Source organism: Orycteropus afer, unplaced genomic scaffold (genome assembly GCF_000298275.1).
Source record: "Orycteropus afer afer isolate SDZICR_OR568_19922 unplaced genomic scaffold, OryAfe1.0 scaffold00350, whole genome shotgun sequence".
Taxonomy (NCBI): domain Eukaryota; kingdom Metazoa; phylum Chordata; class Mammalia; order Tubulidentata; family Orycteropodidae; genus Orycteropus; species Orycteropus afer.
In genome coordinates this window covers 1,798,145-1,812,243 of record NW_006921937.1, presented here as the reverse complement: position 1 = coordinate 1,812,243, position 14,099 = coordinate 1,798,145, and the positions used below count along the sequence as shown (strand labels likewise).

General features: G+C 38.7%; 1 protein-coding gene across 1 annotated transcript in view; it reads right to left on the bottom strand.

Annotated features, from left to right (window-relative positions):
- Nucleotides 1-13,440, bottom strand: part of FER (FER tyrosine kinase) — a 627,157-nt gene extending 613,717 nt beyond the window's left edge. The window contains exon 1 of the mRNA XM_007952586.2: nt 13,234-13,440. Coding sequence (XP_007950777.1) covers nt 13,234-13,440 — 207 coding nt within the window. The remainder of the gene's footprint in view (nt 1-13,233) is intronic.
- Between the last annotated feature and the right edge of the window lie 659 nt (nt 13,441-14,099).

The window sequence follows — 14,099 nt, the reverse complement described above, 5'->3', positions numbered from 1 at the left end:
AGTCAAGTGCCTTAGGCACTATGCTACCAGAGCTCCCAGGAACACCATGAGCAAGTAGTAAATGCCGTAATTCCACTCGAGTAAGACTATTCTGATTAGTGTTCCAACTCTGCTGTCCATTATGGTAACCACACCCACCTTGCCTCTGTCAATTAATTGCTGCCACTTGGTCCCTACTACTACAGGGTCCAGTCAGCCCCATCACAGTTAAGTGTCTTAGTTCAATTAGGGCAGTTCCCACTGTCAAATCAGGTTTACATAAAATAGCACTCACAGCAGTCTTCAAAGATGCTGGAGCTCCCTTTATAAATTTACTCCTCACCGTACTGGTGAAAGGCATGTCTTCTGGACTCTCGATTTCTGGCTCTAGGGGTCTAATCTGATAGATCCATTCTAACAGGCCAATTTCCCTCAGCCTCTGGATACCTTCTTCTGCATTATACAAGGCAGGTCAACTTGACTTAAGTTAGGCCACCGCATAATCCATGCCTCAGTAAGCCAACCAAATAAACTATTAGATCCTTTCGTAACCTCTCGAAGCTGAAACACTGAATGAAGAAACCATACTTAGTGGGCCTAAATCAATAAACTCAGACTGATCCAATGTTAACATTCCTTGCACCATTATCCCACACCCTCCGTAGCCATTCCCATACATATTCTCCAGGTTTCTGTCTGTACATGTCAGCAAAATCAAGTAGGTCTTTTCGGGTGTAGCGTACCACCTCCTCAATCACACTTTCTATTTCACCTTTTGGGGCTCGCTTGGACTTAACTTTAATTATAGGTCTAGCAGCAACAATGGGTGGTTGGGGCAGTTCCTGAGAACATTCAGCAGTATCTTCCATGGCCTCCGCCTCAGGCAATGACTCAGCAGGAACAGCTGGGCTAATCTCATCAAACTGAAATGGAGGGTATAATGGCTTTACAGTAATCCCATCAGATAAGAGGGATTCAACAGAATTTACAGGCTCTATATCCTGATCTTCCTGACTATCTTCTGCCCATATGTCGCTATTCCAGGTTTCAGGATCCCATTTTTTCCCAATCAATGCCCTCACTTTAACTTCAGACACCATTCTGGGTTGGCAGTTTAATTGGCATTGTAATTCAGCCATCCTTACAATAAGACTCTGGGTTTGGTTTTCAGCAATATTTGCTCTGTTACTAGAAGATATAAGACATTCTTTCAGAGCACAACTGGAAGCACTGAGATCTTTTATGCAGTGCTTAAGCCAAGACTCAACAGCTCTGAGCTCATCTCGGTCTTTCACTACTTTGTCTAGTGTAAGTAGGACCAACCAACCAGCTTCTTTATACTCCTCATGCTGACAAAACTGCAGAAAAGTATCAAATATCCGATCACCCAGAGTGTCACTTCTCACAAGTACTTGATCTATTGGTGGTGCTATTTCCCATATTAATGTTGCCACCTCACGCCATGGATTAGCAGGGCCCTCTTTACTAACAGAGGCAGGGTCATTAGTGTCTTTAAGATTAATCAAATTGGAGAACCAATTTAGGAAGTCCATCCTTATGATTTTGTCTCTCTAGAACCACTCTTGGCACCAAATGTGTTAGACTGGGTTCTCTAGAGAAACAAAACCAATAAAGCTTATACAGAGAGAGAGAGAGAGAGAGAGAGAGAGAAAGAGAGAGAGAGATTTATCTTAGGAAAATGGCTCACACTCTTATAGAAGCTGGCAAGTCCAAAGTTCCTGGATCAAATGTCAAGCTAGAGGCTTTTCCACGTCAAGCTGTAGGCTTTTCCCAACTCTTGCAGCCACAGGAGCTGAGGAGCTCAGAGCTGGCAGGCAGTATACCGGCTGTTGACTCCAATGAATGACGAATCCAAGATCTCCAGGCCGAATGGTGGATTATTCACTCACAGACAGTGGTAGGCAGCACAACAGAATCCCGATCCACAGAATAATGTCTCCTCTCCCAGGATGTCCACAGATACACTGGAAGCAGGTCACACCCCTAGGGAAACTCCCTTTCAACAGATTGGCCACTCAAAACATAGTCATCTGATCCCATCATGGAAACAACCACACCACAACAGCTCAAACCACACAGAATTGTGGTCCAGCCAAGTTGACACACAGCTACAACTATCACAGTGCTGAAATGCTGAAGAGCAAAGATGTCTCCTTGAAGACTAAAGTGCATTTAACCCAGGCCATGGCATTTTCAATTACTTCATATGCAATTTTGAGCTGGACAATGAATAGGGAAGACTGAAGAGGAGTTGATGCTTTTGGGTTAGCAAAGAATACTGACAGTACCATGGACTGCTAAAAGAACTAACAAATTTGTCCTGGAAGAATGCTCCTTGGAATTAAGAATGACCAGACTTCATCTCACCTACTTTGGTCCTGTTGTCAGAAAGGACCATTCTCTGGAGAAGGATATCATTCTTGCTAAAATGGAGAGCCAAAAAAAAGGGGGGAGGCCCTCAGCAAGATGGACTTACACAGGGCTGCAACAATGGGCTCAGGTATAGCAGGGATTGTGAGGGTGGCACAGGACCGAGCAGTGTTTTGTTCTGTTGTATGTAGAGTCACTCTGAGTCAGAGATGACTTGATGGCACTTAAAATTAACAGCAACAGAGAATTAAGACAATCATTATTTTGCTTATTTGTCCAGTTGGGAGAATTTTTGTTTTCTTTATATTGAGGTATAATAGATATTGAGGAGGCCTGTAGTCTTTGATCTTCATCAGTAAGACTTTTAAGTCATTTTCACTTTCAGCAAACAAGGCTGTGTCATCTACATAATGCAGGTTGTTAATGAGTCTTCCTCTAATCCTGATATCATGTTCTTCTTCATACACTCCAGCTTTGTGGTTTATGTTCTAAGCATACAGATTGAGTAACTATGGTGAAAGGATACAATATTGACACACTCCCTTCCTGATTTTAAACCATGCAGTATTCTCTTGTTCAGTTTGAATGACTGCCTCTTGGTCTATGTACAGGTTCCTCATGAGCACAATTAAGTGTTCTGGAATTCCCTTTCTTCTCAATGTTATCCATCACTTGTTATGATGCACACATAACAATGTTATCATAACTTGTTATGATGCACACATAACTTTGCATAGTCAATAAAACACAGGTAAGCATCTTTCTGGTATTTTTCACTTTCAGCCAAGATCCATCTGACATCAGCAATGATATCCTTTTTCCACATCATGTTCTGAAACCAGCTTGAATTTCTGGAAGTTCCCTGTTGATGTACTGCTGCTACCATTTTTTAACTCTCTTCAGCAAAATTTTACTTGCATATGATATTGTTTGAATACTTCCACAGTATGCTGGATAGCCCTTCTTTGGAATGGGTACAAATATGGATCTCTTTCAGTCAGCTGGCCAGGTACCTGTAGTCCAAATTTCTTCCATAAAAAAGTGAGCAACTCCAGTTCTGCATTCCTTTGTTGAAACATCTCAATGGGTATTTTGTCAATTCTGGAAGCCTTGTTTTTTTGCCAATTCCTCCAATGCAACTTGGACTTCTACCTTTAATACCATCTGTTCATGATCATATGCTACCTGCTAAAATGGTTGAACACAAACCAATTCTTTTTGGTACAGTGATTTTGTGTATTCCTTCCATTTTTTTTTTGATGCTTCCTGCATTGTTCAATATTTTGTCCATAGAATCCTTCAGTATCGCAACTCAAGGCTTGAACTTTTCCTTCAGTTCTTTCAGCTTGAGAAATGGCAAGCATGTTCTTTCTCTTTGATTTTCCAACTCCAGGACTTTGCACATTTCATTATAATACTTTTTTGTTCTCTCAAGTTGACCTTTGAAATTGTCTGTTCAGCTCTTTTACTTCACCATTTGTTCCTTTAGCTAGTGCCACTCTCCACTCAAGCGCAAGTTTCAGAGTCTCTTCCGACATCCATTTTGCTCTTTTCTTTCTTTCCTGTCTTTGTAAAGACCTTTGACTTTCTTCATGTGTGATGTCTTTGATGTCACCCAACAATTCATCTGGTCTTCGGTCACTGGTGTTCAATGTATCAAGTCTATTTTTCAGATGGTTACTAAGTTCAGGTGTAATATACTCATATTTTGGCTCTCATGTACTTGTTTTAACTTTCTTTACCTTCAACTTAAACTTGCACATGAACAATTGATGGTCTGTTCCACAATGGCCTCTGGCCTTGTTCTGACTCAGGATACTGAGCTTTGCTATAGTGTATTTCCACAGAAGTAGTCAATTTGATTCTCGTGTATCCCATCTGCCAAGATTCACATGTATAGTCATCATTTATGTTGCTGAAAAAATGTATCTGCAATGAATAAATCATTGCCCATGCAAAATTCTATCATGTGATCTCCCATTTCATTTTGGTCACCAAAACCTTATTTCCCAAACTCTGATGCTTCTCTGTTTCCAACATGCACATTCTAATAATCAATACTTATTAATACATTTTGATTGCTTGTTTAGTCAATTTCAGACCGCAGAAGTTGGTAAAAATCTTCAATTTCTTCATCTTTGGCTTTAGTGGTTGGTATGTAGATTTAAATAATAGTAGTATTAACTGGTCTTCCTTGTAGGCATATGGATATTATATCCTGTCACTGGCAGCACTGTACTTCAGGACAGATCTTAAAATGTTTGACAAGAAATGTGATACCATTCCTCTTTAATTTGTCATTCCTGGTATAGTAGATCATATGATCGTCTGATTGAAAATGGCCAATATTAGTCCATTTCACCTCACTAATGCCTCAGATATTGATCTTCAAGCATCCCATTTCATTTTCTACAACTTCCAATTATCCTAGATTCATACTCCACACACTCCACGGTCTCAATTATTAATGGATATTGGTAGCTGTGGCTTCCCTTTCTCAGTCATGTCCCATCAGCAAATGAAGGTCCCTAAAGCTTTACTCCATCCATGTCCTTAAGGTTAACTCTACTTTGAAGAGGCAGCTCTTACCCCGTCATATTTTGAGCGCCTTTCAATCTGAGGGGCTCATCTTCTGGCACTGTATCAGACAATGTTTCCCTGCTATTCTTAAGATTTCAGTGGCCAAGTTTTCAGAAGTGAACCTGGCCACATCCTTCTTCCTAGTCAGTCTTAGACTGAAAGCTCCACTGAAACGTGCCCACCATGGATGACCCTGCTAGTATATAAAATACTGATGGCATAGGTTCCAGCATCACAGTAATACACAAGCCACCATAGTATGACAAACAAATGACAGACAAGCGCTGGCTTGCTTTCGTAGTGGAGAACAATTAGCTCCAGAGTTATCACTACTCTGGTCCTGCTAAACAAATATTTAAAGTAAGACTCAAAAAGATCAAATTGTTTCCAATTAACTTAGCAACAAACCAGAACAAAGTTCAAGAACACATAGCAATATAAGCAATCAAAATGAAACATAAAAATAGCAAGTAAAAAAAAAATTGAGCTATGGGACAACTTCTAGAGATCCAATACATGTGTAGTTGGAAACCCTGACAGAGAGAGAAAGGGAAACAGCAGAAGTATTTGAAGAAATAATGGTCAAAAATTTTCCAAAATTTCAAGAAAATCAAAAACCTACAGATCCAAGAAGCTCTATGAACTCCAATCACAAAAACACATAAAGAAAAACCACACTTTCAGTATCATACTTGAGTCAAATAACCTTGGTCTTCCCTCCCCAATCCAACCAAATAACTTTCCCCAGCTAGTACAGTGTCTAATCTTTATAAAAACTCCATCCACCGATATCTGGAAAAAAAAAATTATAATTGTACATATGCTCCCAGAAGGTATGAATGGCCATATAGATAGGGTACTCCCTTTCTCTGTAGCTCTATCAAATAAATGCTATTTTATTCTCTCACATCCCATGTACCTTAGAATCACATTTTGTTGTTCTTACTTTCCATTGAGTAGATTCCAATTCATGGCAACCCTCCATGTGTGGAGCAGAACTCCTCCATAGATATTTCCAGGCTGTGGCCTTTCAGAAGCAGAATGCCTGGCCTGTTCTCCATGGTGCCTCTGGGTGTCCTCAAACCACCAACTTTTCAGTTAGCAGTCCAGCACTTAACCATAGTGCCATTCGGGGACTACAAAGCATTTCACAAAAATAGTAGAATTTTTCTACACCGTTTATATATGCGAAACATTATGAATTCTATAAATCATTATGATTAGTTCCTAGATAGCTAAATTTTTCTTATGTTGTTGTTATTATGTACCATCGAGTCGGACCCGACTCATAGTGACCCCTCCTTGGGTTTCCAAGGCAGTATCACTAAGGAAGTAGATTGCCCCATTCTTCCTTCCGATGAGTGGCTGGTGGGTTTGAACCGCCAGCCTTCTGGTTAGCAGTCAAGTGCCTTAGGCATTATTTCTTCATCTATAAGTATAACATAAATTGAGTACTCTCCTTCCCTGCATAGTTTATGTTATTGTATTCAGAACTGAAAAGTTTTCATCTGATAAAAGCTTTTTAAAGAATCAAAGGACTGAAGAAACTTAGTGGGTCAACAGGTGATGGATCATCTGAGTTAAGTATGTCCTTCAATATCAGGGGAATTTCACCTTCTCTATTTCATCAAGTTAACTTTTTCTGAAAATGGAAAGAAAGTTGAAACTTTTAAACCTCTGTTATTTAAAGCATTACAAATTCCCAGATTATCAAACACTAACATAATAACCAAAATAGTAAATTTTTTATTCAATCAATATAATCAAATGCAATAGTTGAGTTCTAAAGACTGGTGCCAAATATGCTGCTTAGCTCAGTTATTGCTCAACACATGTCTGGAAAAAAAGCAAGCCATGTCTGGAAACCACTTGACTACCAGGATATTAACACTGCTATTATAAAGAACAACTCTGAATATCAAAACACAATCAGGACAGGAATGAAACTGTTACTTTTTTCTTTCCCAATACCTTTTTCTCTTCAGCTTCTTATACTCAGTGTCCCTTAACTGCTTTTGTTCTTCTGGTCCTTTGAAGTAACCCTTCCTGTTCTTTTAAGGAAGAACAGTATATTGAAAGTCAACTGCCCAGAATCATCTTTGCATATCAGAAGCAAATCACATAACCCCAGCAGTTTTTTCTACAAAAAGTTAGCAATTAAATTCAAGATCTCTGCAGTCATTTCACCTGCGGAGTCTGTGATCTTTCTCTTTTTACCTATGTCCTTCCTTATTGTCATCTTCATAAATGTCTTAGGTTTTAAATGTCATCCCAACAGAAGATTCTTTGGTTAATCCAGCTCTAGTGGATCTTTGCTAAGGCAGGGCTGACTTATTTGGAAATTTTAAAGAAAATAATAAATTACAGTTAGGATCCCAGGAGGTCTTTACCTCCTTCCCTCTAGCTTCTGTATGACACTCCTGCTCTCCACCCTGCTGATTCAATTCCCTTTCTATACCCTAGAAAAGCTTGCTGTATCTGCTATTCCCTTTTCTTCTTTCCATACCCCTAATCTCCCCTTTGGAGCTCTGGTAGCATAGTGGCTAAGGCACTTGACTGCTAACCAGAAGGCTGGCGGTTCAAACCCACCAGCCACTCCTCCTCGGAAGGAAGGTTGGGCAATCCTACTTCCGTAGTGATACTGCCTCGGAAACCCAAGGAGGGGTTGCTATGAGTCGGGGCCGACTCAACGGCAAATAACAACAACAACAATCTCCCCTTTAGTCAGCTCCTTCAGCTCATCACTTAACAGATATAAGTCTCTTTCTTTAATAAACAAAGCCCTCTCTTCCCTCCCCCAATCCAACCAATCCACCCTCCCCAGCTAGTACAGTATCTACTCTTTTTAAAAACTCCATCAATAGACTTCGGGGGAGAAAAAATATCAGAATTCTACATATGCTCTCAGAAGGTATGAATGGTTGTATGGATAGGGCACTACCTTTCTCTGTAGCTCTATCAGATAAATGCCATTTTCTTCTCTCACATCATATGTACCTTAGAACCAGGAAGTGGCAATGATGGCCTGTATTACTTCTTCCCACACACAACCTTATTAAAACCAATCTTACTTGAGACAGTTATCTACACCACTCACTGCTCCTCTTCTTTAACATTATCTGCATAGTGCCTAAGGCACTTGACTGCTCACCAGAAGGCTGGCGGTTCAAACCCACCAGCCACTCCTCAGGAGGAAGATGGGGCAATCTACTTCCATAGTGATACTGCCTCGGAAACCCAAGGAGGGTCGCTATGAGTCGGGGCTGACTCGATGGCAAACAAAAACAACAACAACAGCTTTCTACACATTCACAGGCTTTTTCTTATTTATTTCCTGTATCAACACTCCAAAAAACAAAACCACTGCCATTAAGTTGATTCTAACACATAGCACCTCAATAGGGCAGAGTAGAACTGCCCCATAGGGTTTCCAAAGCTGTAAATCTTTATTGAAGCAGACTGTCTCATCTTTCTTCTGCAGAGCAGTTGGTAAGCTGGTGGGCTCAAACCATCAACTTTTCAATTAGCAGCCAAATGCCTTCACCACTACATCATCAGAGCTCCTTCTTTGGCTACAGCTACAGCATAACATGTTGTCACATGGCCATCCTCCCTCTGTCTCTTTCTATCCCTTCTCTTTTATAAAGAAAGCACTCAGAATGAATTAGGATCCACCCTGGTATGGACTTCACATTAACTAATCACATCTTAGAAGATTATTTCCAAACAAGGTCATGTTCACAGGTACTGGGAGTTAGGACTTAAATCTATCTTTTGGGGGACACAATTCAATCCATAACATAGATCTAAATGTGAAATTTAAACTATAAATGTTCAAGATGAAGACACAGGAGAAACTCTTTCCAACTTTGGTCAGGCAAAGATTTTTTAGATAAAACAAAAGCACAATTCTCTAGAGAAAAAAAAATGATAAACTAGATATTACTTGTAGGTAGAATAAATTATTGCTTTTTAGTGTTAAGGGAAAAAGCTGACATATTCCTTGTTTTCCTTTCCATTCCCACCACTATTCAACTACTATCTCTAAACATTTCCTCTTTTAATAGCAACACTACCCACTTAAACCAAACCCTCTCAATTAACATTACTTTCCCTAGCACCCATTCTGAATATACTCCTGCCTTCCATAATTATTTTAGCACTTGTCTCCATCTATTCCTCACCAAAATACTTAATGCTTCAATATCCAAACTGATGACTCTTCCACAGGTCTTACCTCCTAAGTCCTCAACCTTCTTGCCCATTAATCTTATTTCTCACTCCTTTTAATATCTTACTTCTTTAAGGAGTGTACTTCCATTAAACAATGAATAAAATGCATGATTATCTCCCTATTCCTTCCAAAAACCCCACTAAAATTCCAAAATAGTCATTTAAATTATAAATTCATAACCACAAATAAGAAACATCAACAGAATTTAAGAAAATGAAAAGCAGTTAAGTGGTAGGTGATTAGCATATTAGGGAAATTTGAAACATAAGTGTCTGCAAAGGGGAAGGTCAAGAAGAGAAGACCAATTTACAAGACAGACAATTTTAGAAAAGTCCTGGACAATGGAGGAAGAGCAGAGTTCTGAATGTAATGCCTAAAACAGGAAGACTGATTCAAAAATCTATATAGGAAGCAGGTAGAGTCCTAACTCTTCTTCCTCAGTCTCCAGAGATTATTCTTCTATGAATGCAGAAAACAGGAAGGCAAAATTACCCAGAGTGCCCTTTAGCCTCAAGGGCACCAGAAAGCTTACCAAAAATAGGAAGATTAAATAAAATATTACTTTTAAGACACCCAGCTTACTTTCCTATTTCTACATAATCTACTTCCATAATGTAACACCAGGTTTATATCTGAAGATAAGGTCATCAGATAAAACCCAGGACATCTCGTTAAATGTGAATAACAAAGAAGCATAAGTACGATCCAAATATTTCATGGGACATGATCCAAATATTTCATGGGACATGCTTACACTAAAAGGTCATTTGTTGTTTATCTCAAATTCAATTTTAACTAGGTGTCATGTACACTTATCAACATGGTTAAGTACCCAAGACCAGGTTATGTGAAATTATGTTATGTGAAAGTTCTGTGGAAATGGAAGACAACTACATCAGATCACAAAATAGAAGATGACTACATTATTACACAATTGCCAAACTGCATCATTATGAAACTGCTGTATTTCACTATCACATAAATACCAAACTACTGAGAATCATGGGCCAGACAAGTTGACACATAAACTTAACCACCACAGCTAGTGTTTCTTTCACCTTGCACCTCAGTATTCATTACTGCCAGACATGTCATTAATAAGCAAAACAGTCAGATAGTACACTTTTTACTATTGTCATAAAAATGCAACATTAGATAATGAGATAGTCGATAAATGAGGAGTAAGTATATCTTTATCTGCTAGGTTGGCAACCCTACTCACAGACCAGAGACTAGGGAATTCCACTGTGGGGAAGCTGACAGTTCCAAGAAAAGGAAATTTAAGATATTGACATTAAGGGGCTCTCAACAAAATCAAAGATCCTTCCCTAGTCGAATACATACACCACACAAGCACATATTTTCTCCATGGAAAATAGTTTTCCTCTATAATTTACTCAAACCCTAAGACTCATAAATGAAAAAATATATACATGTTTCCCCTATTATCCAAAAGTACAGCATTCCTATGAAACCTTTCACAAACCAAAATGGTGCAAAGCAAAAAAATACAATTACAATTAAATTGTACGGGAAAAAATTTTAAACATTCTCAGACCCAGAAAAAAATCTACCAAATAATACATGAAACACTAACATACAGTGTTCACAGACACAATTCAAAGCTATGGCAGCTTGATACTGAGATGCTGAGTGTAGTTCCCTAGGAAGGAGCTCAGTGATGCCACAATTAGTGCTCAGGGTACACAGTGCCTCTTTAATGGTTCACTACAAAACACACACTCAATTCTGGTTTTGCTTTGCACTTTTTTCATAAAAGTGAAAATCCTCTTTGGATTCCTTTCAGTTACTGAAAACAAGTACTAATGTGGATCCATAGATCTTCTGTAAAAGCAAAGTAGTGTAAAGTGAAGTTTTGAAAAGCAGGGTGCAGTGAATTGCTTGATGTGGCCCTTCTAGCCATTGTTCTCCATTCTGTGATGTTTTGTAAATCCCATTATCCATGCCTGTTTGGGGTGGTGCGGTAGACAAGGTCAGGTATCAACTTGGCTGGGCAGCTGGTAGTAGTCATTCCCTATAATGATTGACAATCGACTCTATGATGGGATTTAGGTTATTTCTGTTGGGGCAACACAGGTGGAATGTATCTTGAGTCCTGCCTTGCTGGAGGATATAATTCAAATCACCACCCTTAGCTTCCCTGAGGGTATACCTACGAATCTCCTGGGAAGATTCGCTCTCCTCTTGCTCCCACTTTGTGTCTTGGATCATCCTCATTGCACCCCTGGATTTGGGATAGCAGCTCTCATCTGATCTGCTGATCAAGGTTCATCAAACCCCAAGAGTTGGGAGGATCCTCCAGACCTACTCACGGACCTGGGACTCGCCAGCCAGCCAGCCTCCACCATTACTATGTGAGATGAACCCTTCGGTGTCTGTGAGTTCTGTGAGGCGTTACAAGCGAAATACAGAACCCTAAGACTGGGGAAATTACTGGGAGGAGGAGGAGGAGTTAATGTCTGAAATGATGGAGTGGTATGGTAGTTTGGACATTTGGGACATCTTTAACTTCCGCCTCATGGGGACTGGCCTTATGCTGATCTTTCTGAGAGAAATTGTTCAAGCACAGGGTATATTACTTTTTGAACTTTCCAAAGTACAAACTGATAAGGTTTTCCTGACTTTGAATAAATATGATGAAACATGATATTTAAATAAGACAATGGAAATAAATAAAGTAAATATTCAAGAACTTTTAAGCCAACTAATATTTCATTTTTAATGCCTTCAAAGAAAACTCTAACAGTGTAGTTCTGGCCATCTTTTTTATATGACAGAATAATCTTGCAGTTAAGAAATCATATTGCTTATCAAATGGATTTTTCGTAATGTGACTAATTCACCAATAGACTAGTGTTTTTGTAATAAATAAAACCCTGAATGTTAAAATATTTCATCTAATTCTCTATACTAATGATTCACAGACCAATTCAAGAAAATGAGTTACAATGAAAAGACTAATGGAGTCAAAAGCAAGTAGGGTAATAAAGCAAAATTTGTAACAATGGTTCCCAATTCTCACTAATTAATAGAATAATCTAGAAATCTTGAAAGAAAAAAATATTTCAAAGTCCCTGCCAGACCTACTAAATCAGAATTTCAGGAGGAAGGGCCCTAAAATCTGTAATTTTTCAGTTTCTACATGAGATTCTGATCATCAGCCTGATTTTAGAACCACTGTCTTAGAATGCTAACTTTGGTATGTTTACTCAATATGACCAGTCCCCAGGTTAGAAACCAGATCAATTCCTAACTGTGTCTTTAAGAATTTGTAGTTAGGTCAGACCAAGTGTACATGGTTCTTATGTAGCCTTACTTGATTATAAGAAAGAATTGACTCCATGGCAGTGGCTTTTGGTTTTGGTTTGAGTAGTGTAAAAAAAGGGTTGAAGCCTCAAGTAAAGGTGATTGTGATGAATAATTTGTTGCCAGTAAGAGTAAGAGTTGGTTCAGGCAGCAGTGGTAGCATAGTGGCTAAGGCACTTCACTGCTAACCAGAAGGCTGGCAGTTCAAACCCACCAGTCACTCCTCGGAAGGAAGATGGGGCAATCTATTTCCGTAGTGATATTGTCTCGGAAACCCAAGGAGGGGTCACCATGAGTCGGGTCCAACTCAACGGCACATAACAACAATAACAACAAAGAGTTGGTTCAAGGAGGCTGGTGGCACAGTGGTTAACGCATTAGGCTGCTAACCAAAAGGTTGGCAGTTCGAACCTACCAGCTGCTCTGTGGAATGAAGATATGGCAGTCTGCTTCTATAAAGATTTATAGCCTTAGAAACCCTAGGAGGCATTTCTCCCCTGTCCTATAGGGTTGGAATTGATTTGATGGCTGTTGGTTAGGTTTGGTTTAGGGGCTCATTCAGTCATTTCAAAGTGAGGGCAAATTTACATAACATTAAAGGGCAAGTAGGAGTAACCTATAAGTCAGACTTTTGTGACCCAGAGACTGCCTGTAATATGATCTGTTTGCTTTCAGCACAATTATGATGCTAAACACAGAAATTATTAAATTATTCTTCTTACCTTGGATACATTGCTGACATAATTCATTTGGACAGTACTCTCCTTATCAACTTGATTACAAAGATTCTGTAAAGTAGTTGCATATTCTTTATCACTTTTTATTCTCAGGGCCATAAATTTCTTCACTGTTTCCAATAACCGTAATTCCCAGTCTTGCAATTTTAACACAGCTTCATGCGAATTCATCAGGTCACTCCCAAATCCCATTTTTGTAAGGCACTGTCTTTATCCTCCACACTGTACAAGTGAGCCTTCTAATCAGCACATACCTGTATACATAAACAGAAGAAAATAATCTTAAATCAAAATGAAATAATTCTTCAAAAGAAAGTTATAGCCCATTCTTTTCAGGGTAAAAATCACTACAACTGAATTCTTCCTCCCTAAAATGAAGAACAAGATGAGAATATCTTCCGCTCTCATCACTTCTATTCAACACCCAACTGGAGCCCCTAGCCAGTACAATGGAAAATAAACAAATAATAAAAGGCATTCAGATTTGAAAAAAGAAGTAAAACTATTTCTATTCACAAATGACAACATCTTACATAGGCAAAATTCTAAGGAATGCAATAATAAATGATATTAGAATAAATGAATTTGACAAGGGTACAGGGTGAAAAAATCAATATACAAAAATCAATTGTATTTTTTACACTACCATTGATTAATTTTAATTTAAAAAAAAAAAAATTGGCACATAATAACATCAAGAATAAAATACCCCAAAACTCACACCATATACAAAATCTAACTCAAAATGGATCAAGGACTTAAATGTAAAATTTAAAAATATAAAACTCTTAGAAGAAAATATAGGATGAATTCTGCAGGTACTAGTTTTTAGGACTCTTAGAAATGACAGC